Genomic DNA, 27,165 nt, shown 5'->3' with positions numbered 1-27,165 from the left:
ATTACAGGTTTTTTCTTCCATTTGTATTTTACTAGATACAATTAGTACAGGCTAAGGAAAACCAAGAGAGGATCTCACATAGACGACTTCCCGTATCACTGTAAAATGTGATAATGGACAAAAAGCTGAATTACTACTTTGTGAGAATGCTTCATCTTGAACATGAATATTTCATTTTGCAAATTCTCTGTTCTCAGTGCAAATCAGACGTTGTTCCATCGTCTGCAAAGCAAGGGATGAAGTGAGTGTTTCTCTGTTTCTGTGCAAATGTGACTATCACACATTTAAGTATTAAATACATATTCACCCTGTGCAAGGCCAGAGGGATGATGAAGTACAAACAGGCTTTTAACTTCAGCTGCAGTACTGCACTATATGAGTTCTGGACTCTTAAAGTTCTCAAAGGGGCTTTGCAGTGCTAGTGGTTACTTTCATGCAGACATCTCTCCCCACTCACCTCTGGAGGTCCTCCTTGCATCCTTAGACACACTTAATGAACCACCATTCCCAAAAGTTTGGAGCACAAAGCGATAGCAGAACTTGAAGTTCTCTCTATTCACATATGCCATATATAAAAAAGAGGCCATGTAAAGACAGAGATGGCCTTCCAAGACCCTATTCCATGAAAGCAACCCACCAGAAAAGAGCTGACGTAAAAGCTGTTTTCCAGGCCTGTTTGTAGTTCACTCAGCATTTGGGGACAGAGGTGAGAAAGACAAGAGAAATCAGAGAACTCTGTTCCCTGCATGATGGAGCTCAGGGAAGGTACTCATGACTTGAGACAATTGTCAAGCAGCTCAGGCTTACTGATGAGATCAGGTACCTCACATGGAAATACAAGAGCATCTTAAAACTCTCTCATTACTCAGTAGCTTAAAAATGTAACTAACTGCCAAGTAGCATATTAAAAAGGAATTAAAGTTTTTCTTCTGTAATTTAACAATATGAGTGCTTGATCTCCTTTTCAAGGATAGGATTCAGATTGCTGAGTCCATTAGTGCTTTGAAGAATGTACTGTCAGTTTTCATGCCTTTTAATACTCCATTTTCTTCCAAACAATTTCAGAAGCCTGTATAAATCTCCTAGTCTTGTAAACAGTATGATGCATCTTCCTCTTTTGGCAGTGAGTGATGGAAGGGTTTGTATGGAGTAATTAATTATTCTAACATTTAAATTAATACTTGAACACAGAGACAGGATCTGGAAAAGCACTTGAAAAAGAAAGTAGATTTAGGAAAAAGGGACAATGAAAGAACAAAAAGAAAGGAGAAAAAATTATCATACAGTGACCACTACCTGGATTTCTGCATAATTCTATTTAGTTCATTGATGTGACATAATTTCTTTGTTCTACTCTTGAGTCATAATCATCTTTCACCAAACAAACACATACACACTCATTAAAGTCACCGTTAAAGTAAAACAGCTGAGCATGACAGGGCTGGGAATAAGGTTTTCCCACAACGTAGCTGATAATTTAAAAAAAAAAATCAAACTCTTTCTCTGCAACCCATCATTGTTGTCAGTATTACACAGGTTAAAATAACTGTATACTGAAACAAAACTGAAAAGTGTCAGGAAGTTGAGACAGACAGACTTTAATATGCATAAACCAAAGAGATACTTTCTGCTAGAATAATTTTCTGGAAGATTTCTTTCTACAGACTAAAACTTTTTCTGAATTTACAAGGTTGTTTCTCTAACAAACAACACCTAGAGCAGACGAAAATTAGTACAATAACAGAAATATCATTAAGAACTTGCAATTAATTTAAGAAATTCCTGAAAGAGTTTTCACAAACAAACGAGAACACCATGTATCTGTGTATTAGTTTATTTAATTCTTTATCGCCACTAAGAGCAAGTAAATTATGTTGATACAATTGGTAAACATATACATTCGCTAGAGCCCCCCACAATCCCACAGAGCTAAAGGAAACATTAAGGGATGTTACAGGATTAATGCTTTCATTCTACAATATGGATATATGGCTTTCATACAAGTTTTAAAAAACTGGAAAGGTAACACACTGCTAGCTTACAAAATCAATATACAAACTGAAAAAAAAAAAAAAAAGGAAAAAGAACAGGAAAAAGAAAGTAACCCTTGAGAAGATATCATATAGCACTGGTTTAATAGATATATACAGAATTAGAAATCCACTGAACATGATGTTCAGGCTTTCATTTGTTAATTTTGACTTTCATTCCTTCTTTCAGTTTAACAATCAAACTACAATTATTAAGATAGTTTCTGTCTTACTTTGATTTTTCCATCTTTTCTTTACCCACTTTCCTCACTTTTTATTGGCAGAGAAAAAGGCTTTTTCTGCCTGGGTTTCTATCACACCTTACTGAAGCAGTTCATCCACTTTGAAGCTTTGAACAAAACTCTTCCATGTACTTGGTGTGACAGAAGAGAACATCACTGTAATAGTAAGTCCTTTGGGCCATTTCATTGGCATGTGTTTTGCATTTCCCTTGGACACAGCTATTCTTAAACTGATGTGCTGGTAAGTGGGAAGAAATCCAGCTCTTCCTCCTACTTTTGTATCCTCATTTAAATGACACAGGACAAAAAGCTCTTCCATTTCAACCATGGCATGAAAACGTGGCAGCACTAGTTGGGATTCACATTTAGAGTTATGCATGCAGTTTTCTACAGAATTTTACTTCCCCAAATATGGATATATATAATATATGCAGTATGTATGCATGTGCATTTAGAGAGCTGCTCTGTCTGATGCTGACATCTTCATTAGGTGGTTTCTAGCTCCAAGCTGCAGCAGTACTAGCCTGCCTCTGCTTCTGGTCCCCTCAGAGACCACAACACACTCTGGGTTTTCACAGCCATTTCCTTCAGCCGTAAAAGTCTAGATGAACTACATAATTATAATATGGGAAGTGCAATGAATAACCTAATGAGAAAAGTTAAATAATGTCTTGTAGCCAGGTAGATTAGGGTGAGGGAATTCAAACAGTAGAATTAATTGACTGAAACTGGCTGCGAGTAAGACAGCCCTGCAGAGGCTATCTCCTTTCCTAGCTTTTCATCACTGAATTCAGGGTTAAATGCTTTGTACAGTCTTCAACTTTCAATGACCTTCTGAAATGGGAATACTTGTGAGCCTCTGTTTTATCTCATCAGTAAATCCATCCATTGGACACATGTTTTCAGGTTTTTTGTAGGTTTTGTTTGTTACTGTGTTTTTTCTAAGAAAGGAAGAAAATCTGCAGGTACAGGTTTTTTTTCATACACAACTCACTCAAAGCCGAGTGATTTAAAGGCTAGGAGACACCTACTGAATTTTTTGGACATCTGGGACTCCAAGACACTCCACATTTAAATGGCAAATGGTAGGAAGGGCTAAAGGATGGTACAGCCCCACCAATGAGATAACAATAGTTGAATAGAGATGAATTCTCATGTTTTCCTTGAAATACCTTACTTCTACTCAGGTCAGAGTGGTGAGGCCACAGGACAGATGGTCATTTTTTGAAGAGTAGAAGAAAGGGACCATTAAGAAAATGATTAGACTTCAGTATTGTTTAGTTTTGGTTCAAAAGCAAAGTTTGATGCTGCTATTAACAAGACTAACTACACCTTCTCCAAATGCAAACACACATGGGTGGATGAAGCTCTCCCCATGTTCTCCTTTGCTCAGGCAAGTCTTTCACTACCCCTGAAACTCTATGCACCATGTCTCTTCCCTTTAAATTAATGATAAAAGAGGACAGAGGTAAAGGATGCAGCTTTTTGCCACTATCTTTGAGGGCAGACACTCCTGAATCAGTGCCTCTAATTTTTGAGGTGATCATTCAATCTTTTCTATCCCCTAGGAAATCTTGCCCAGGTTGGACTATGGCAAAGGTTTTATCAGCAATCCACCCTCCTAGTGAATCCAGGGAATCTCTTTGCTCATTCTCATAATTCCTGGTTCACTGTCATCATCTGATTAACAGGTTGCTACTGTGTCTTTTAATCTTAGGACATCCTTGGAGGTACCTGATGGTATGGGCTTCCTGGGACAGTTGTGCAACAATCCAGGAAGAAATGGAGAATATAGCCTCTTAAATGAGGAAAGATCAGCAACATCCACAGGAGCTTAACTGAGAGGTAGAATGCCTTAGCAGAATTGACAGAAAACCTATAAATGCTATCAAAATTATGGATGATGGGGGAAGGTTGGCAACAGGTATAATCTATCTCTGCAAAGGAGGGAACTTATTCACAAGTCCACAGGAATGCTGTCTTGGAGAATTAAGAGAGATTGAATACAAGATGATACCTACTATGCACATTTCCCCTTCTTAGAAGAATCCAGGAGATAAGAAAGACTATCTGTGTCATGTCAAAACATCAATATTTTGCTTTAGAAAAGTGGTGAATTTACATTGTTAGCATTATTGCAGTTCCTAGAATGAGAGAAAATCAGGTTGGCTTTTGTCCCACCCTCAACACTGACATTAGGCTAAGAAAGCTCTGAAGTTTTCATCATATATCAAGGAATTTCATTAAACAAGTGGGAAAGCTACACGATGTTTGTCTTCAGAAGCTCCCTGCTAGCAGCGTCATTAGATTCAGGGGATTTATAGGCTTGTTTTCATAAACAGTCTTCATCACTATTCACTTCCCCTTAGTTCATCCTAATGCTCCATTGTTTTACTTGAATTGTCCACTGCCACATGCCAAGTGGTGAAGGATATACAGCAGAGTTAAAGAATCGTACCTTGCATTCCTAAACCAGAAAAAATAGACATACTATTGTCTCCTTTGACTTTACCTCCAGATGAACTCTTTCTTTGAGGTTGGAGTGGGACTTTACTTCTCTGTAACACTATACATTGGATTAGTTTTCATTAAGGCACAAATCAAGGAAAGCATAAAAACAAATGTGCCAACCAGTAATTCTGCCTTCCGTACTTAAGGAGCATGCAAAAGAAGTTTGTATAAAATGCTCCTGGCTTTATATCTGTCTCCTCTTGACAGTCTCTAACATTGTCTGTTGATACATTTTATAATTATTATTCTTTCATTTCTTCTAATTTTTCTCCTTTGAAAAACAGCTCAGCCCAGAATGTCATTATGGAATTAGAAGATGAGAATCAGTAAATTACAATTTAGTATCTACCTGCATGTACAAATGTTTTCCCTTCCTGGAGCCTTGCCCTGCAGTTTTGCTGCACTTAATAGACTATTAAATAAGCCAGGCTGACAAGCAATGATTCTCTTTCACTGTGGGCACTGCTGTCAGAAGACATGTCAAAGTCAGAAAATGTTCCAATCCTCAAATACTGTTTTGAGTCAAGATACAGACAGGCCTAACTGCGTAGAAGCATTGCCTCAGCCTATGTAGAGAAAGAGAAGGGAGATATATCCAAATATACCCTAAGTTTAAACTTGCTAGAATACAGACTCTGGATGGAGATTCATCCTTAGCTGATGTTCAGCAATTCAACCCTCTCTTTTCCAAGAGATTTGAGTGCTCAGAAAAAGGTTGTCATTTGGGGGATTTCTATCACCTCCCCATACTATATTATAGTTGGAGCATATGAAGATGTAAACCACTCCTTGAGAGGAACATTCACGAAACAAGCTTCTGTCAGTTAAACTAGTAAGCAATACACCTATGCTAAGTCATTTTCCATTGTAACAGGATAGCACCACGAGGGTAAACACATATTTCATCTGAAGTAGCCACTCCCACAGCATTATCAGACAAGCTTGCCCTCACAAATGATGGAGGGTAGAAGATTAGAAAGCAAATAAGGAGAAATTTCAAAGTGACTGAAGTAGAAACTGAGCAATATGAGTGGGGAGGGGTTTTATTCAGATACTTGCCTTTTGCTTTGTTGATAATGTCACTAGTGAAACAATGGCCTCAAGTAGGTACCAGGTACCTACTTTCAGAGCTGAACCAACTGACATATTCAGTCTTCCTCTGTGTTCTGCCATGAATTACTTTTGTCATCTCCTGCATAGCTAGAGTTTCCACTGAACCTTTTCTGCTGGTTTATTGGAAATTTTCTTAATTTTAAGTTTATAAACTTTGACTCCAATTGCTGTCAATAATAAGATGCCAATAGAGATCCAAACATATAAGGCTGAGTAGTAAATGTTCTCCTATTTCACACCCTTTGCTACCAGGAGTCTTCTGGTCCTAACATGGTATTTTTTGCTTTGTTTCTTTGTTTTCTGTAAACTCTCTTCCATGGAGGCCTTATACCACCATAGGAACTTGACTGGCCTCCTTCAAAAACTATTAGGAATGTTTCTTTAACAAGCCAGATGGGCAGTTACTCAAAAGGGCCATAAAGGCATCAGAGGGAACACAGGGGAGTTTTTCTTCTTACTCGCAAAGTTGGAAATCAGAAGTCACACCTAAGGTTTTGACTAAAGGATAGTCAAAGTGTCAAAGGATAGTCTCAGCATCATTCCAAATTCCTGCCAGCTCCCTATGAAACATGGACTAGATTAACCAGTGTAAGACAATGGTGCAACAGTTGTTTGCACTCAAAGCTGTACCACTTTAAGTGAACTGATGCAGCATTTAGACAGACAAACCTTTGGTGAGTGAAAAAGTTTCTTTCTCCCTTTGCTTTCAATCAGACCTACCATCCCATTAGTTTAAATCTGAGGCACAAGCACAGGTAGACCTGATTAGACCACGAACAAACCAAATAGCACCCAGAACCACCTAAATATGAGCCTTTGTGATTTTAGATTTGGTCATTGCACATCCACCACATGTGGGGGACATTCTTTAACTGCACCTGGGGCTCAGGTATGTCTAACAGCATAGTCAAATTAACAAGGACATCAACAGAGACTGCAAGACACACCCAAGGAGTCTGGGAAATAATTGTGAGGCTAGTCTACCTTAAGCTATGTGCAGCCCTGGCTAGCTGGCTTCAGAAGTGTTTGGGAACATCTACAGAAGGACTTGTCTCACTGTGAGTCCGGATCAGCCATACCCTCCATTTGAGAAAAAAAGAGGGCAAGCTCTTCAATTCTTATAAAGTTCTTGCATAGAAAAATGTACTGATGTTAGTCTGGACAAAGACTCTCTGCTTGTCTACAAGCTAATCCCAAGAAAGCAGTGTGATTTACTCAGATGAACACACCCTGCTGCAGCTTTGCTGAAGTCAGTGGGTACCGTGCAGGAGTACAAGGGAGACTATTCCTCTTGACCAGCAGGCAAGCCTGCAGCCTACTCAAATAGCAAAGCTTATTTCTTGCTGTTGAATTTAAAGGTTTAGAATTTAGAAACAGTGATTTTGAACTTAATTTGGGCACTGAAATCCCTTCTGTTTCCTCTAAAAATTTTGGTCTGATGGTTATTAGCTTGTTAGACAACAAGCTTGGGACGGACCAACTCTTTTTCAGAGTATTTTTTTTTCTACGTTGTGACTTTTCTCAGGACTCAGAATCATTTAAATTAGGTAAAATTGAGCAAACTGAAAACCAGCTGGTAATATTTTTTTCTTCCCCCCCCTCCCCCTCGCAGACTATTTAATAAAAAATCAAAACTATTGTTATCTTGACTGAGTTTTTCCAAGGTCTTTTTGCTTATGTAAAAATGGAAGAAAGCAAAAGGTACTGGTTTTATATTTCCTTTCTGATTTACTAACAGAGGAACAAAAATTCATTTAATTCCAATTGGTTTCAAGTACCACAAATTGTCCCTTTTTGATCGAAAATATGAACTACCTCTGGCAGTTTCCAAACAGATTTCCTCTGTTATTTCCCACCAGACATACTATTTTTCAACCAGCTATAATTAAAATCAACAGGAAGATTGCCACTGATACGAAAGGGAGCTGGGTCAGGCAGAATCGCAACAATTTCAACTAGATCTTTTATGAAAAGGATATTCTCCCTTCTGGCAAAATAAACAAACAAAATAAAGCATTTTTCATCTTTTATAGGTAAAACAGAGGACACTACCTCAACACTGATATGTTAAAAAATGAAAAGTTTTGCTATAATTCCACATGGAAAAATTGTTTCTAGAAAATCATGAAAAAATTAGGACTTTTCTATGTCCAGCCATTGAAAGATTTCAGATTTACTGCCAAGATCCAAAACATGGCCAAGGAAAGGAGTATTACTGGGTTTTACCAGTAAATGGTGACATTTTGGAATGAACATTCACCACAAATCCAAGAAAATTCCCTACTTGTAAAATCTAAACAAAATGCCCTCATCTTTTCCTTAAACAAACAATTTCATACAGTTATCCAGATGTAATCAGAAATTAAGAAACAAACCTCAGGTTTTTTTAGCTATAAGGTTCCAATCATAAGTATAAATGCATCCAGCCAGAGTCCTGTATTCACACAGGGTACCACTGGCTTCAGCAGAGCTCCACACAGGCTCAGGTTCTGCTTGCATGGACTAATTACCAGATTGAGACCTATGGCAAGACTTGAGAAAAAAAAATATTTTAAAAAGGTCTACATCGTTCGATATACAATAGAAATAATTTTCTAAATGAGTTTGGAGTCCTTGATTACAGGCCTCTAAAAGTTGCTGTTAGGGTTATACATTAAAAATACTAAAGTAATAAGAAAAAAGGATTTTTTTTTTCTGTGTTTGCTTGTTTTCTTCTATGGTAGCATTAAGCTATAAATAATTTTAGGATAAAATGCCTAGGTATAAATGAAACTGTTAACTGATCATGTTTGCTGATGTCCCTTTCTCAAATTGCCCAAGTTGACTCCATTAATCCAGCATCTTCTCTTGTTTCTTGCCTTCCTTTTTCTTCTTCTTGGATTCTGTCAAGATAACAATAACAATAAAAAATTAGTGTCTAGCAGGCACTGCAATAAGTTTAATTTAATATTTTTGAAAGTTCCCCTTTTTTTCTTGATGCACATAAAAATTATTTCCTCATTTTGAACAAAGAAAGGGAAAAGAGAAGGAAAAGAAGAAAAAAAGAGGAAAGCACTAGAGAAGGTGGAAAGGGGATTTTGTGTCCCATTCAGAATCCTTCCTATCTGAGTGGCTGACCCTGCTTGGCATGCAAAGCATTGTCTCAGGAACTTGCTTCAAAAATAAGAAAACAGCAGGCATCTCCTGGAGAAACCAGGTCATGGCTCAGTGGAGAGCTGGAAGAAAGCTTTGCACACACTACCCACACACATACCCTTCCCTTGCTTCCTCTCTGTTCTCATTGTTAGTCTTTGGCTGTCTCTGAATATGAGAGCAACTCCAGAGCATGGTGAGAAAGCTCCCTTGTTTCTTCAGCTCCTCCACTGCCAACCCTTCCCCCTTTGTCTGGGACAAACACCTACACACTCTCAAGAGGCAAATGAAGCTCGGCCTGGAGTCATTCAAACATGGTGTGTCCACACAGCTGGTACTGATAGGATGAGGAAAGGACTAGGGATCATCTGCCTCTCTGATTAATTTGGGAGAAATAAGACAACAATGTGAATGTACTAGTGAAAATTTGTATATTATATTACCATCTGCAGCAACATTCACTGCATTCTAGGGTAGTGTGGTATTATACAGGTGAAGGAAATTCACAGAGGGACCTAAAAAATTAATGTGAATTAAGAGGATTAGATGCTCTTGTATCACATGTCACCTTGTAATGGGGAAAATAACAGCTCTCACTGGGAGCATGAATAAATCCTTATGGATTCCAGCACAAAAAAACAGCATAACAGGTACCACAAAGAGATGGCAACCGACCTTCTGTGAAGCATCTTTCCTGGCACCAAAACAGCAAGCAACCAGATCCAGGTTTGCCTTAACCCGGATTTTACTATCATGGAATCATAAAATATCCTGAGTTGGAAGGGACCCACAAGGACCATTGAGTCCCAACTCCTGGCCCTGCAGAGGACCACCCCAAAAATCACACCATGTGCCTGAGAGCTTCTTGAACTCTGTCAGTCTTGCTGCCGTGAACACTGTCTCAGGTTAAATAACAAACATCAGGTTATCTCAGGTTAAATAAATATCACCCTGAAAGAGAAAACTAGCATTGGGCCCTTAAGGTGGTATTGTTCTTTGTGACAATGATTCTTTTCTTTCTGAACCATCTGCATAATACAGACAGTCTAGTAAACACCAGTTCTGGTAAAACCAACTTATTTTTATTAAAGCCAAGGGAACTACACCAACATCTTTCAGGTATAGATAGGGCCAGGTAACTTCAGCAGAAGGTTGTCATGTTTCTCTTATGTTATTTTTCCTGTTTGCTAGTGTTTCAAACCAACATTTTTTTCTTCACCTCTTTTAACAAGACAAAAATTGTTTCCAATAATCCTTTAGTCAAAGCAACAAAAAAACCCAGCTTTTTAGTGTTTAGTCATATAATCTACTCTAAATCTCTTTTCCTTAAAAACTTTGCTTAACATTTAAAGGCATAATAACTTGAAATTTCTTTTCATTTGAAAATGAACAATTTTTCCCCTCCTGCCTTTGTATGTGTCTCTGTGTGTGCTTACATGTGTGTGTGACCATCTGCAGTCTGGAGCCATTCACAGAATCTGATGCTATTTTATGACCTCTCACGTGAAGAAGCCATTTTTCATTAAGTTAATATCTAATTTGCTTTCAGCTAAAGCTTTTTTACCCCTGCAAATTTCCTGCATCCCCCCGAGTCTCTTTTACCCACATCCTCCACTTCCTCTAATTTTCCCTCTGTATCACTCATCCTCCTGTATTCTGTATTGATTGTGCTCTCTTTCATGCTCTCTACCCTCCCACACCACCACTTTCTCAGCACTCGAATCTGTAAAATCTATTTAGACCCAGTACAAGTGTAAGGGCACTATGCAGACTTCAACCAGATTTACTAAAAGCAAATGAGACATATAAATGCAGGCAGGACCTATTGAAGAGTATGTGGAGTTCATGGGCAGGGATGAAGTGACCACCAGGAGAAGACTTTGGTCTGGAGTCATGTGATCTCATCAGGTCCCCACACTCACATGACCAGACAACCCAGCTCCTGTGGATCTGTATCTGCTCTTGATAGCAAAAGCTCAGTTGCTTCCCGTTGTCTACCTTGTTATAATTTGCACATCATCTAAACTGCCAAACCCATCTACCTACAAAGACAAGTGACTGCGCTTTGTGCCTCAGCAGGGTAAAACTCTCATGTGCCAGACGTAACTCCTCCCTCATTAAAAGTACTCACATCACCACAGAGTCATCTTTCAGGCAGGTAAGCTGGACTGATGCAAAGCATATTCGCTACATGAAATTACATGCACACACAGAATTGCAACAATATTAAAAAAAAATTTAAAAGAAGAAAGAAATCTGCTCAAATAATCCCAGTCCTTAGGCTCTTTTAAAAATCAGAACACAGACACCAATACCCATGCACTGACCTATGCAAATGTTGATGTTCATATGCTTATGCACAAGTCTGCTCACAGCTACACTACCTGTTCTGATTATGATCATACTACAGACTATGGTATGTCCACTGCAAACAAAGTACAAAGTTGCATTAAGATGCACTCGGCTCATGTTTCTTCAATGCTTAGACCTACTGTTTGCAGTTGGGTCATTCAGGCTTTTATTGTCCTCATGCCTGTTTACCCTGTGCTACTTATTTCAACTTTTATGACACACTATCAGGTCAGCTCATGCAGCCACACTGGGAACCACGTCACCCTGATCAACCTGCCAATGTTATCCTTCCTGGAGTAATCAGGCATGACTGGAAGGGTCACCATGTGCTAGCTCTGACATCATGATCCAAAGGCTGACCAGTTTAGACCACAATACCAGTTATCTGAAAGCTCAACAGTCCCATAGTCCAGCACCAGCTGTAGCCATCTGACAGATAAGTGAGGGGAAGATCCCCTTGATACTCTGTGTCCAACAATCCCATACAGTCTCCTATTCCATACATGAAAATTATAGAAATTCAATTCAGGTTAGCACAGTATCAGAGGTAATACCTTTGGTTCAGCCATTTCCTACCTGGCATCTTAATATGCTGCCAGCCTGCCATCAGAAATTATAGTAACCCATCAAGCAGTGCCCATTGAGCCAGCCTTTATGATGGGAAAGCCACTAAGCTCATCTTGACATCTCACTGGCCCTGCAAAGCAGCTTTATCACAGTAACATTCACCACTGAGTCAGAAGCAAGCGGGAAAACCTGCACAGTGACAGGGACTGCTTTGAGCAGAACATTGTCATTTGGAGGCACTTTGGGCCAAAAGCAGCCTTTTTCACCTCACCTGCCCCGTTAAGTACAGTATTCCCAAAGACAGAGCCATGGATCTGTGCACCAGCTGTCCATGGAAATGTATTTGCTGCGGACAAGTGCTACCAATTATATTGAGAGCTACAAAGGCAGAACCACGTGACCAGATGAAATTCAGGTTCATGCCAACCCACATAGAATTTTAATCTGAACCTACTCACTACCCTATTTGTTTTTAAGTTAGGTGGCCCAGTTGAGCCAGACAGCAGTTGGAGTTGCCTTTATGAGCTACTGTAGTAGAGCGCAGGATCCAGAGAGAAAGAAGCAAAGTTAAAATCAGGATGATAATCCTGTGTTTCAGAAGAGCAGACTTTGGTCAGTTCAGGGACCTGCTCAGCCAGGCTACGTACCTTACTGTGAAAGAAGTATCCTACAAGCCACATCTGATTCATGTCCCACAAACTGGAACACCTCAGGATTAAACCTTATGAAAGGTATGCAAACATACTTGATACTTATACTCACATTAATTTAAATACATTAAATGCCTTATCAAAGGTATTTCTCCTACAGACACTAATACCAGGGTCAGCACTGATGTGTCTCTCAACAGTTGAGATGAGCAGGCTTTGCAGTGGAGGGAATAGACCAGGGTAGCTCTTTGCCTGCTGTTCCAAGAGCACCAAGAGCCCCAGACAAATTGTCCTTCCACCTCTGGCATGGCTCAGGACAAAGCCACACTGAGAAAAGTAGAAGAAATTATGTCTTCTCTCTGGCTGCTTTCATATCAAGGAAATACTTCTGTTTCCCCTCCTTGTAGCAAAACGCAAGTAGTGGAAGAGCGAGCTACATATGCTTCCGAATATTAATGAGGATGACAAAACAGTCCTACATTTTTGTGTGTTTTACTGCATACACTTTCCTTCTTCCCTCTTATCCTACAGTGAGGGACTGCCTATCCATGCTCTTGCTCAGATGGAGGCCGGGATCCTGGACCAGGGTACATGCAAAAAACAAATTCCAAATGCCTGGCAGTCCTTGCAGTGTGCAACAACTGAGCACTGCACAGCCACTCTGCTCCCTTCTGGAACCAACACACTTCCTGCAAGGTAAAAAACAAACAGTAGCTGCAGGAGCAAACTGTGTCAATGCACAGACACTGGATTATCTAATCACTCATCACCTGAATTACCCTACAAATTGGTTTATGCCTTAGAATAAGTCCCAGGATTAAAAATTTTGTGGTTATGGATTAGCACTGGACCCATTTCTGTGGGCCCCTGATGACCAGTAACAAAAATTTCAGTCAGGAGCTTACGGAACAAGCAAATGAATTTTATAAGCAGAACTTTCTCTATTCAATTTCGAATGGCAGCAGTCCTCTTTAAACAGTCATCTTTATTCCAGTGCCTCATTCTTACTATGCAAGCAGCAAACGAAAGTAATTCAGTTGAACAGGAGCCACTTGCTGTTTGAAGCCAGTCTTAATGTATAAGGCACAAAAGGGAGGTAATTACATTTTAGTGGAAGTCAAGCTTTGTATGCCAAGATTTGCAGGCATTTATTTTCATTTGTTGAAAAGATGGTAACAATTCACTCATGGCACTGCTGAACTCCTGTACATAAAAGTCAAGCAGTGTCCCCAAGGTAATGTAAATCATTGGAAATAGCAAAAGTTGTGCTTATGGAAGGTTAGAGTAAAAAAATTCCACATCAGATATTCAGGACACAGTTTTCCCAGGAACTAGCACTCAATCGTACTAAACACGGAACAAGGCATGTTTTCAAAAAAGCCTCTCTACCTCTAATTGGAGTAAATTTTCAAAAGCACCAGGTTGCTGGTGGTGGTGCAGGCAGCTTCTGAATTTTGGGGATGAAAGGCCAATGCACATGGAATGGACTTCGGTGAAATCAAGGATTTTATCCTTTGGTGAAGAAATCTCACCCTACAGAGGTTCATCCTGCTCTCTAGGAAGAGAAATGGTACAATCTTGTGATTTCCACGACTGTGGAAACAAATCCCTGGATTTATGAAAAACCATTTAAATATCGGATTTCTTCTTCTTCTTGTAGAGAAAGAGAACATTTCATGGTCATTTAATTCCTGTTTTCCTTGGAATTGCAAGAAGAAATAACTGTGGGGAAAAATTAATCCAAATTATTCTAAAATGAGCCAGAAAACTCTGAAACAATCTTAGACAGTCAGAAACCTTTTCTTGAACCTGACATAGAGATGTAAGATGATTAAAACCTTGCCTTTATCATCCTTACTTAAACTAGTCAGGAATTACAGGGAACTTTTATTTAAGAGATAATTTGCTGAAACAAGGATTTTCAACAGAAAAGTTTAATTTTGGTGATTTTCTTCACATTTTTGGGAAAAAAGGTTTCAAAATAGCCTAGGGATACAAAAGACCACAAAGACACACATACTCTCTGATTTTGCTGAGTGGCCTAATTGCCCAAAGGCAAAGAACATGGAAGTTTCATCTAATTTTCTTTACATCTAGGTCACATGTATCTAAGATGTTAGAATCTTAAGAGTAAGTATACAGAAGAGTGCAAGGGGTAAAGTTTTCAAATCAAGACTGTTTTGCAACTGGAGACTGCTGAAGGGGTCTGGCTAACTGGAAAATGATATCCAGAAGCAGCTCACTTTGCTTTTCTGTTGTTGTCTTCTTCTCATCTGCCTCAGGTGTATTTATGCTGCTGCTTCTGCAGTAATGGACTTCTTGCTGTTGTTAGTCATGTTCTGTGTTCAGCACAAGAAGGACACAGTCCCAGCTGGCTCTTCAGCCCTCTCTGTGTCTACTCTGTACACAAGATCCCTCTTAATGCCAGCAAGACAGGTGCAGGCACAGACTGATACTCAGAGTTTACTCTCTGCATTAACATGCCTGCAGGAGACTGCTGAAAACAGAAAGCATTGATAATACCTTTGGACTTTAACATATACCTATACAGCAAAAAGATCACATATTAAGGCAGTATATATGGAAACCTGAGATCTGTATTATATGTATGTATATAAATATATATAGTATATAAATATATATAGTATATATGAATTGTTATTTAGCAGAAAGTTGTTTGTGGTTTACTGTGAATAGAGAACCTATTTTATTCTGTTAGTTCTTGAAAACCAGGCATGTGCATTTCTCAGCTGTGCTTTCTGCATCTGCCCCAGATGAGATCTCCCCTCAGGGCACAGGACACAGGTTTGGCTTTGATCACTGCACACTCTGAAGAGTCGCCAGCAAAAGTTCCTCAGTAAGCACAGACAGAAGAAAAAATTAAGAGATGGCAGTGTGAAAAATGAGATGAAGGGATAAAGAAGGTGGGGGAAAGAAAAAAAGCTTTAAAGGAAAGGAAGTGAAGAATTAGAAAAGGAAAAGAAAGGACAGAGAGGAAGGGACAGGGCTTTCTCTCTGTTTCATTGCTGGGAACAGTAGTGAGTGTAAACATTTGCTGATGGCATATCTTTTATCACAGCAAATCCCACAGCTTAAGGCATTTTCATGGCTCAAGGGCACTAACTAATGCCAAGGAGGCTGAGCTGCTCTTGTAAGCCAGGAAAGTGAGACAATGAGCATGTAACAGAATTGGCACACACAAGGGTATTTAAACTTTCACCCATAAAGGTCCATATTGAACCCTAAAAGAAACTCCTGCAGGTACTAGACACTTAAACGAGAATTTGTCAAATCCAGTTTTTCATCTTTTGGGGCAGCATAGAAAAAAAACAAACATGAAAAACAAAATAGGCGTCAGAAAACATGGGGGTTTAGGTTTCCCATGAACATCACAATATTCTTCTTTTCAAAAACACTCATAAAACCTGCAGAACAACTGAAAATTGCAAAATACTTAGTTAAAGAAAAATAATTATTTTCTCCCTCTCCTATATGCATTTTCTGTTCCCTGGAATTAGTGTTGTGTCAATCAGATTGATATTATGCTGTGATCTGACAAGGCATTCAAATTATTTATCCAAACAGTGTAATTTTTCAAAGGTACAAAAGCAGTCTCAAGGGAGACTACACTGCAAAGCCTCCAAGAAACATAAGGAAGTGGAAGCAGAAAAAACACCATTAAAAGGCATCCAAACTTTATTAGTAATGGGCTGCACTGACAGCTTACAAGCAGCTTGAGGCTGGTCCACACTGTAAGCACCATTGTGTTTTATTTTTCTTATATGGCTTACTCTCATTCCCACTTAAATTGAGAAAAATCATATTTCCATATGTTATGGTAGCAAGGAGTCAAAACACAGAGATATGTCTCAGAGCCTAAAGTTTCCAATGAGTTTTACTTCATCTTGAAATACAAGCCTTGTCCTCAGGCTAGCAAGGGGCATGGGGAAACACAACCAAGCATTTAGTATCCAGTCTCACCACCCTGGACCACTGTTTCTTCTCTTGGTTTTCACATTTCCCAGCGCCATAGGGCATAAATTATTCATGGCAAAACTGCTTCTCACAATGTTTATGCAGTGCTTAGTACAATGGCACACTTTTTCAGTTGAGGCCTCTGGGCACTCATGCAATACAAATAATCATGGTGATAGCAACAATAATAACAGTCAGCTATGCTGTTCCCACTGGGCATCCACTGCCAGTGTCCTGCCCCACAGAGCTCAGATCATTGTATTTCACTACAGGCTCGTGGTCAGTGCCAGAGGCCGTTCTTCAATAAACCTGTCTCACCCCTTAAGACAAGAGAAAAATCTCCCAATTTTGCCTTTCAGATTTTTTCTTTAGCTATCACAGCTGTTTCCTAATATGAGAAAATCCCTCATTTTTATAACTAATTAGTTTGAGCAGATCCTATTATTCTGCCTCCTGTAATACTAATTATTACACTAGCTGCATGCCTGCACGACTAATGAGTTACATTAAAGATGGGGAATTCTAAAACCTACAGAGGGAGATACAGCGTGACTGTGAAGCCAAAACAGGAGATACCAGCATCAAACAAAAGGAAATCGCAGTCCTAACAAGTCATTGCTTCTCACTCTGTGTCCCCTTCAGCTGCTCTTTAGAAGTAGACGTTTTGTTACTTCACAAAGGCAAGGTTGAGGGAGGGCACTCCAGAAAAAGCAGTTTTTCCAACATGCAAAATGGGGTGGTTCTATTTCATCAGTGCAACACCCTGTTTGTCTGAGCAACAAACAGCTCAGGAGAGCAATTCACTCATACAGCACCACTTTCAGCTCCTTGTAACAACCAGCAGCCAAATCCTCCTGCCAAAACACGGCCAGTTGTCCTGGCAGAGCACTGCAAGTAAGATGTTCTCTCTGCAGGTAGAAATCTGCCACTGGAGCACTCAAAATACACATTTTTCTTCTTCTGTCACCAACATAAAGACAGGGATATACCTGTTCATTACCATAAGTACATCTCTAAATTTGGCACCAAGCTATCTAAGATGACCCAAGGTAAGACAGTGTTTACACAGACTTAAGTTGTCTGATGTTACCACCATCAAAACCAAAGACCCTAATTAAAGACTGCAGTTCAGACACTCACCTTGAAGTCAGTTGTCACATTCTGATAATTTTAATTGCAGACCAGGATAAAAGGGAGCAGCAGCTACTAGATGTGTGCCTGGACCTGCCACTGATACTTGTGTCAACCTGGAAAACCATTTAGCCTTTCTGACTTTCAATTACTACTTTTCTTTAAATTGAACTTCCTGAGCTCCAAGGAGTGATAGCGAGATTAGCTAATTGCTACCTGTAAAGATAGATAGATAAAAGTAACAAGGCAGGGCATATTATTTATATTCCACTAAACTCTTGAGTAAAACTCTTCAAATTATATTAAATGATTAAAAACACACACAAAGTGCAGTCTTTCCTCCGCTGTAGCAGCACGCACACAGGGAACTGTATTGACACCTTGTAGGCTCTCAAATGCTACACCTGATCTGAATTATACGAAAGAGATTACAGCCATTAACAACTCAGTTGAGTTTTGCCTTTGTGTGGGAAATCTTTTCAAACACTGCACGTTGGAGGATGTGGTGTTTGGTCGGCACCCCAATTATTAAAAGACAACAGTGCTGTGAGCAGTGTTAATGTTTGCCAGCCTTAGCTGGAATTGTTCTTCTATGTGGCAAGGACTGAGCTGAGCTAGGATAAAGTAACTCACTGTGAATTGATAAAAAGTTGGGAAGGGAGATTTATTAAAAAGAACTAAGTACAGGAAGGTGAAAACTTACGAGAAAAGAGCATAATTCAAAAAATGAAGGGTACATTGCAGAAGGGGCAGACAGATAGTCTATTCTATTTAATTTTATCTTAATCAGAAGAATAAATATCTAAAAGTACAAGACTTATGGAGAGAGAGAGAAAGAACAAGAGACACAGAATGAGTGTAAAAAGAAATAAAGCCTATCAGGCAACCCAGCTCAACGAAAATAAATTCCTCCTCTTTTAGCAGCTAAAGCAAAATGTGTCCTGAATCCCAACAATACTCCATTCTTCTGCTTTCTAGGTGGTTGGAACTCGAACAACCATTAATCAAAGTTTGGGTGGCTGTGAAGTAGGACAGATGGAGTATGTCGGAAGTGCTTTGTGCTCTTCAGTGCAAGTTGGCCATTAGAGCAGCCACTTGACAGAAGTGCCCAAGACTTTCATACCTGTCAAGACAGTTTAGGGGGACCCTGAACATCTCCAGCCTTGCAGATGCCAATTAGAATATGCAATTGTTGTGTGCTAGAAGAGAGGTGGTTGCCTCCACCGGGATTTTGTGATAAAAATTATCCTTTCATCCCGTCCAGACTTTGTGACAGGCTTTCTCATGACCTCATTTGTACACTAAATACACAAACCATGGTGTCTGGGATATCACTGTCACTTTGCTGACAATCTCTCTGTCCAAAGGCACAATATTCAAAAACCAAATATGTATTTCATTCTGTGTTAGCTACACTTTAGCACAGCAGCCCAGGACCAAATTCTGTCTTCCAACCTGAACAGAGTTATGGAGAAAAGAGCTCATCAGAAAGCCAGATAAAATTCAAATACCTGGTTCATCATCTGCTCTCACCCTTAAATTCAACATACAGCACTGGGCTCCAAAATGTTCAAGTGTCATAGACAATAATCTATAGAAATCAGGTGCTCAGAAGAAAAAAAGTACTGTCATGGAGCAATTTTAAGTAAGAAAAAAATATTTTTGTTTCTTATTAATTTTCCAAAATAACGAGGAGTGCTTCAAAAAGACTTTAATGTTTTTACATGGAAGCTGACTAACAATAAAACAAATCCATAAGAACACTTGGGTCACCAGTTTATGAAGAAGGCATTGATACCCAAAGTTCATGAGTATCTCCTGGTTTAATTTAGCACAAATTTTGTCACAGCTCATAGAAGTTTCTAGAAAACCAAACAATACTTTTATCAACAAATCTGCAAAATTATAACCCTTAGGATTTTTCTGCAGGTATCAGTTTCCTTTCTGTTAAGAATAGATGAAAATCTTATAAACAGCAGTCATTTTTGAAATCTTTAAGTGAGAGGAAAGAAACATACAATTCATGCTACCAGCAAAGTTGCCATATGTTCATGAGCTGGAAAGATGGATGACCAACAGTAAGGCAGCATCTACAGTAAAGATCTATTTATTTGCAATTTTCTCAAAGAACAGAAAATGTGAGGAGGAGCTTCAGGCACCAAGTCATATCAAGGAAATGTGTCAGGTCAAATTTGATGTGCAACACTTCATTGGTCAGGCCTAAACAAAAATAACCTGTCTTACCACACACCTTCTGGGTTCTTAACTAATCACATTAATTAACTTTTAAAAAAATATAAGACTTAGGGAGAACTGTGAAGGTCTTAGATAAAGATGTTTACTTCACATGTGAGCAGTGATCAAAATTTAAATCATAGTTAAAATATTTAGTGAGTATAATGAACAATTAAGGTAGTATTACAATGATATTTTCTTTTTCAACACAGATCTGTAGAGGATGTGCTTGAAATACTGTGTACAGTCCAGTCTCTTCATCACAAAAATTATTTTGCAACAATAGAAGAAATTTAGGTAAGTCCAGTAGTGGGTATTCTTAGGTGGACAAATTGTTATACAAAGAAATACCTAAGTCAGAGGTTTTAGCTTGAAAAGCTGGCAAGTGACAAAAAGTAACAGAAGATGTATATAACTACCATTGACTGGATAAGCTAAAAGTGGGTTTTATTCAACTCATTTTCAGTATGAAATCAAAAGGAAAAGTGATATCATGGAGAGGTTACAAACACAAGTTAATAAAAGAAAAATTTCAGTGCACAGGGAAGGAGTCTAGTCAGGAGAATCATAAAAACAACACTTTTTTTCTGAATAAGTCAGCATTTTTCAGAGCAATATTCTCAGTCAGTTCACATCTACTTTTGGTACTCCCAACCTGTTGCTGTCAGAGATGTATTCATTGGGGTAGCTCTCGAAGCATACAGACAGAAAGGTAACCATCCAGCGGTAAAACAGATTCCTGGAACTGATAAGCCCAACTTAGTGCTCTGTTGCCAGAGCTCTCAAATGCCAGGAAGCCACTGTCCTGCTACCCCAGGCAATCACAGTAGGAACTCATGGCCCTTGACCTGTGTTTACAGATGTAGCTGCTTATCAACATAGACCTTTTGCAACACTGTGCCTCAGAAAAAAACCCTGCTGCTTCCAAATGATATATCATAGACTTTTTCTCTTGTAGTCTTGAGACACTAATGCAAAGCTATGTGTGAAAAGGGACACTAATATATACCTGCAGTCCATTCTAAGCACTCAGGCAATAATCCAGTTCTTACTTCTCATCACCAAAGAAGTAAATTCATTAAAATTCTGGCTATAGATTGAATGCAGTTTGATTTTTTTCCTTCATCTAATTGTGGATAAGGACGTACCTCCAACTTGTAATTTCCTTCACCTCAGGAAGAAAGCAAATACACTCATACCAGCCAACATGTCAGCAGACAGAAATAAAGTCTAGTAGGGCAAAACATTTCACACAGTACTAATATGCTTGACCCAATTTCTTACTCTAGTTCCTCCTACTGATGCCAACATACTGTCCACTGTAGCTCCTATGTAGTTATACCCACATATCTGTAATATGGACTTAACCCAGAGCCCAGGCAGGCTCTGTGTGTGTGTGACTTCCATGCCTGCTGCTCCTACTAATGCCAGCAGCAGATGAAGGAGCAGGTGGCCTGCAGGAAGATGCCATGAGATTTCTAAAGCAAATCGGGAGAGCAGAAGTCCTGCTCACAGTTATTATGACCAAACCCCTACATTTGCACCTATTTCTCCTTTTGCATTCCTTCAAATCAAATGAAGTCAGGTTTCCTAATTAAGTAAAGCCCCATACCTCTTTGCTGCAGCTGTCCCAACCTGAGCTTCAGTCTCAGCTATAGCTCAGTGATATCTAGAATCAATTAAAGTTAACTTCAACCCAGTATAATTTGAAAGCAAGTCTGTACTGCCCAACAGCACTGCTTTCACAAAACAGGCTGCATCAACGCTCTGCTATGTCTCCCGCTCCCCTCTTCTGGCAGCCATTGATAGAATAAACTGACTCAGTGGGAGCAGGACAAGGCAGAGGGCTACTGGTGGCTCAACTGGCAGAGGCCTTCTGGTAGCACACTAGGAAGCTTCAGTAAACTCCCAAATGCTCCACAGGCATGCAAACTTACTAAAACAAAAAAAAAGAAACCCACACAAAAAACAAACATACAAAACCCCCAAACAAACAAGCAAAAACCAAACCAAAAAACATACAAACCAAAACAACCACAACCAACAAACAAAAAAACCCAAACAACAACAAATTAAAAACTGCCAAGAAAGCAATCTAAACCACAAAAACATGGAAAAAAAAGTACTTCCCTCCAAAAACAGTTACACAATAAAATCTCAAAGCCCTTCCTGCATTCCCACCCAACCACTTTGACCCTCATCTCAACCAAGTCAGCTGATCTCTAAAAAGTTAGTTGTAATCCTCCTGCTTCACAGCCTGTCACTATCTAGGCAGGTTCCAGACTCATCTGATAACTCCATGGATGGTGTGCAAGGTAAAGCAGGTACAACCGCGCTGACTGCAAAGCAGATGGAAAAACACACACAGAAAGCACCTTTAGCCTCGTCAAGCATCTCCCTGGTTGTACAAGCAGAGCAGGCCACCTGCAGGTGCTCCTCAGATCAATGGTGCACCACCATCCACAATTAGAAAGTTGCTTGTCCCAGGTGCACCTGTCACACCTAATCACATTTATTTGCATTACTATCCAAGTAGTCAGAGCCTGGAGTGTGTTAAACCTTGCTAGTTTTAAGCAAACAAATGTCAGGGTTGCATAGCTTGTATAATCCACTTAAAACACATTACTTTTGTATCTCAAACAAGACCTCACAGTTTTAGCTCCCACTATAAATCATCCCACACACATAACACCTGCTACTCCAACAAAAGAGTACATTAAAAGGCTTTAATGATTAGAAAGAATACAAGTTTTTCTAAGGGACACCTGGAAACACAAATGCAGGGCATATGTCTTTATGTGTGCTAGGAATTACACTGTCAGTCACATTTAAATAAGACATATACTTTCTGTAGTCTCCTTCCTGCTATATTTGAATAAAGAATAAACAAGCCCAAGGGTGCACAACGTGTACACATTTCAGGGTGCAGGGAGCAGAATATCTTTTCAATGTGTCCTGCCCAGAAGGAAAGCGGTTCTTTTTTCAACTAGTCATTAATTGATACCAAACAAAATCTATATAAAAGATGTCTTTATCAAGGGATATTATTTTCATGCTCTTATTGGTCTTTTCCATCAACAGTTATGGAAACAATCTGCAGTCTGGCAGTCTAGTCACATAAGCAAAGTGGTAGCGGTACAGGTGGTCTAAAGTTAAAACTGGAGCTCTAATCTTCAGCTTACGCTGTGTGTGTGTGAGACAGCCTTGACTACACAGCTCAGGAATATTGTATACCTGACCACTGAGGGATAGGAGCAGTGCAAAACTGAGGAAGGACCACAAAAGTGTAATCTCCTGTGCAACTGAGTTCCCACCAAAGCATGCAGGACATCAAAAATCCAGGGATTTAAATGAACTAGCGTGCAGCTTTTGGAAAATAGAATTTACCTTGAGGTTTGGGTTTGGTAAGCTTCCCACAGGGCTTCGAGATTGTGACAGTCTTCTGGCAGTCAGCATTATGAAGGGCTCTCTTTAGGTTTCCGGTTCGAGTCTTCAGGGCGGTGTTCAAGTCACATTCTCCCCAGGCCTGGAACTGGTATTTGCACTCAGCTGCAATGAGTAAATAAAGGGCTATTTTTAAAACACAATGACAAATTTAAAACACAATTTGGGAAAACAAAAATGTTATGAGTCTAATAGGATGTCACAAACAGTCAGTATGTATAGAAAAAAGGGTATGCAGCTGAGGAAAAGAATCCCGAGAAAAATTTAAAGATAATTTTGCAGATGTAATTGCAGTCTTCCCTCTTCTCAGTGTTCTAAAATTTAATCCTCTTGCTTTTGCATGGATATTGGATTTTTTTCATGTAAAAGAAAATATATTCAACTGTGAATATGAACAATAAACAAAACAAAACAAAACCAAGGAAAAAACAATAGCAATGTGAAACATCATCTACATTCTATATTCCAATATTTGTAGGATACCAAATGTTACCAAATAAGGCTTGAAGAGTTTCAAAAATGTATATGCAACTACAAACTTCTCAGGTCTGAAACTGCAGCACCAATTGTGTTGGTAAGGTCACAATAATGTCAAAATCACTCAGGCTGCTTACTAGAAAAAAAAACAAGATTGCAAGCATAATCAAATTTGACTCTTGTACAGACATCTTACCCATCACAGATCTGATGCATCTTTCTAAACTGTTGCATATGAACCTTCTGAACTGAATGGTAAAGATGAAATACACTGGTCTTCATTCGCTCCTTCCACTGCACACTCTGGTAGTGAGGTTCATATCACGCATTACAAAGTCACATAAAGCCTGTGGTAACCATCAGAGATGATTCACAGCTGTGAACTTACACTACTGCCTTAAATAGGGTTGGACACCACAGGAGGGCAGATGTCAGCATACTGGAAGGCTGAGTTTATAATAAGTAGGTTATGTGGACTCTATACAGAGGAGCTCTGAAGAGGCTGCCTTCTGATGCCTTACATGTTGTAGCTCTGATGAACTTGAAATACAGGACTAACCTCTTCACCAAGACATTTGCAGAACTAAGCAGAAAATACAGGCTTCCTGCTCCATTCTTAAAATAAAAAAACAAAGCAGATCCCTTAAGAGAGCAATGCTTACCTCCAAATTGCTTCTTCCAGTTGCAGGGAATCTTACACTTCTGAGTCTTGGTGGTTTGTTTGCACTCAGCTCCAGTGCGAGTGCCCTCACGTGTGCCCAGACCACAGTCACCGCTGGTGGGGACACAGACACTCCACTGCCATTCCCCACAGTCAGACTTCTTCGCCTTTTTCTCTGGATGAAGACAAGGAGACAAGTAAGAGAAGTGGTCAATACCCAGAGCCTGTGGAGATGTTCCCTAAACTTAACCAAAGTGTCACAGCACCTTAAAGGGTGAATAAGGAAGACATTTGTAACGCAGTTGCTTTAAAAAAAGTCTGACATCCTCTTCCCAGTTCTGCAGAGACAGGTCAGCCTCTTTGAGTCCAAAGCAGGGTGATCATTCAAATTCACTCCCACTACCATGTCAGAATAGGGAATCACCTAAAAACTCTCAAGGATCACTGACCAAACAGGCAGAAGGACAGAAACTCAGAAAGGACACTCCTCTGTCTCCAGTAGCCAATGGCAGGCAAATATTCTCAGTTCCAGCTGAAGCACTATACACTAAACAACTTAAAATGTGTAGACATTGTGTATCAGAGGATTTGAGCACCTCTGGGAAACAGCTGTGCGATTCAAACTTTTGACTTGGTATACCATATCACATTTAATGTCAGAATATGACCAAAACTCCAAAGGTAAAAAAAACCAAACCTGTATGGAGAAGCATATTTCAAGTGCTGTTAGTACAGGTGGGTTTATTGCTCAGTGACAAAAGCAAGGATCACGACTTCATTTCAATCCTTTAAACCCAAGCCTTATGAGTAAAGAGATAATTGTCACTATTTAGGCCCCCAAAACATCACAAGTAACTTTAAATAAACTTATATTAAATTATTTTCTCATATTTCCATGCAGCCACAGTGGTTAGAAAGCCCCTTTTTTTTTAAGGGGAACACTAATTCTGATAGACTCACAGTTCCTATTATCTTGAGTGTAAGTACACTGTAAATAATAAGACCTTAAGAAAAACACCAAAAAATATGTTCTTTAAAAAATGTCAGAACTGGGTTTGACAGATATGAATTTTCCACCCCAGGCCTGTCTCTCCTATAATGAGGTCTGAGTTCATCACTGACAGAAAGCAATTACCACTGGATGTCTGGCTGGCTTTGCAACAGCAAGTTAGTTCAATTCTTTGTCAGAGGATTTCCACATCACGCAGCATTGGTGTAGTATTGTCATATACAACACTGAACAAGCAACATAACTGCTCTTTCATCACTCCTGTTTGGTTCTCCCTAAGTCAAGCATGAAACTATTCCCAGAGCAAATTTTAAGCTGCCTTGCAATACCCACTGTGTGATAAACCAAGGACTCCAGTCTCTGGGGTTGTCAAGCTGCCAGTTTGCATGGAAACCACTTTCTGGTTTCCTGTTTAACACAGAACAACATGTCACAGTCACAAATCCCTACCCTGGATGTCAAAAGGTTAACGAATTACCTGAATTTCACAACAAAACTAGAAGCATTTGACATTCTCCCACATATGCACTCTATCTTGGGGATTAACTCTGAATTCCACTGAACCTTACCTGGTTTCTCTTTTTTCCCAGCCTCAGTGGTACTCACAGCTGCCAGAATGAAAACAAGTGCCAGGAGGGCAGCTGTGAACATCCGACGGTGGTGGTGTTGCTGTTGCATTCTGGAGATCAATGACAGAGAGGAAACAAAAAGGTTGGTTAGACCGTAACAAGTGGGACTCCATCTAAAGCAGGTCAAACATAATCAGCTACTGGCAGAATGGGCAATTATCTTCATTCCAGAGCGAACGTGGAGACTTTTAGCTGTTTTCCAGCCTGTACACCAAATCCCCAATATACATCACTGATGTCACTGGATGAGTTTTGCCACAGGAAGTTCTGTAACTATTGCTCATCTTCTAGAAACCTGTCAGAGAATCAAGGATCCTGACAGGTCTGAACTTCCCTCTTCTTTGCTGACCTCTGGCTTTGTAAACCTAAGCAAAACATAGACTTTATGTTTCAGCTTACCAATTCATATTAAGTAGATAATTCTATATTGTCCACCTTGCAAGGATTCAAGTTCTTATTAGGCTTCACTGACATCAGAAAAGAGCTTTTTCATGAAAAGTTATAGAGATAATACGTGATGCTTTATCTTAATCATCACTGGCATGTTGCTACCTACTTTTTCCTTCCCCTCCAATTAGTGTCTCTTCCTAATATAAATTAAGCTAATTGCTTGAAATGCAAAATAGGCACAGAGATAGGACTTGCACACACTGATAGAGGCTATCTATACCACGCTAATGAACCCAAAATTTGGATTTGGGAAGCAGCTATTCAAATATGAAAAAGAATTAAAAACATTTGCTTGTTGGTGGAGCATTGGTCACTAGCCAGTCAGCAAAAGTCATTCAGAGCTTTCCCTTTCATTTTGCTATAATTTGTATTGTCTCATTTTGGCAATCTTTATAGGAAAGCAGGGTCTTAACAAATACATATGTTAAAAATAAGCAACCTCCCCATTTCCTAGAGACACCTCTCTATGAAGCAGCCAGGTACCAAGATGGTGGACCAGAGATTGTTTGGATGAAAGGAAGGTTTTTCCAGCTTTTCTTTTTTTTTTTCAAACCAGT

The 27,165-nt window shown here is 39.4% G+C and overlaps 1 protein-coding gene across 2 annotated transcripts in view; it reads right to left on the bottom strand.

Annotated features, from left to right (window-relative positions):
• Positions 1 to 1,820: 1,820 nt before the first annotated feature.
• PTN (pleiotrophin) overlaps positions 1,821 to 27,165 on the bottom strand; it is a 79,502-nt gene continuing 54,157 nt past the window's right edge. For both annotated transcript variants that reach the window (XM_050324763.1, XM_050324765.1), the window contains exons 2-5: positions 26,099 to 26,208; positions 24,522 to 24,695; positions 23,326 to 23,487; positions 1,821 to 8,778 (exon numbers count right to left, since the gene is read on the bottom strand). In XM_050324763.1, the coding sequence (XP_050180720.1) occupies positions 8,726 to 8,778; positions 23,326 to 23,487; positions 24,522 to 24,695; positions 26,099 to 26,207 (498 nt within the window). In that variant the 5' untranslated portion in view covers position 26,208 and the 3' untranslated portion in view covers positions 1,821 to 8,725. The remainder of the gene's footprint in view (positions 8,779 to 23,325; positions 23,488 to 24,521; positions 24,696 to 26,098; positions 26,209 to 27,165) is intronic.

This window comes from Myiozetetes cayanensis, unplaced genomic scaffold (assembly GCF_022539395.1).
Source record: "Myiozetetes cayanensis isolate MyiCay16 unplaced genomic scaffold, myiCay2020 scf3, whole genome shotgun sequence".
In the NCBI taxonomy this organism is placed as follows: Eukaryota; Metazoa; Chordata; class Aves; order Passeriformes; family Tyrannidae; genus Myiozetetes; species Myiozetetes cayanensis.
This window is presented reverse-complemented; position numbering and strand designations above follow the sequence as displayed.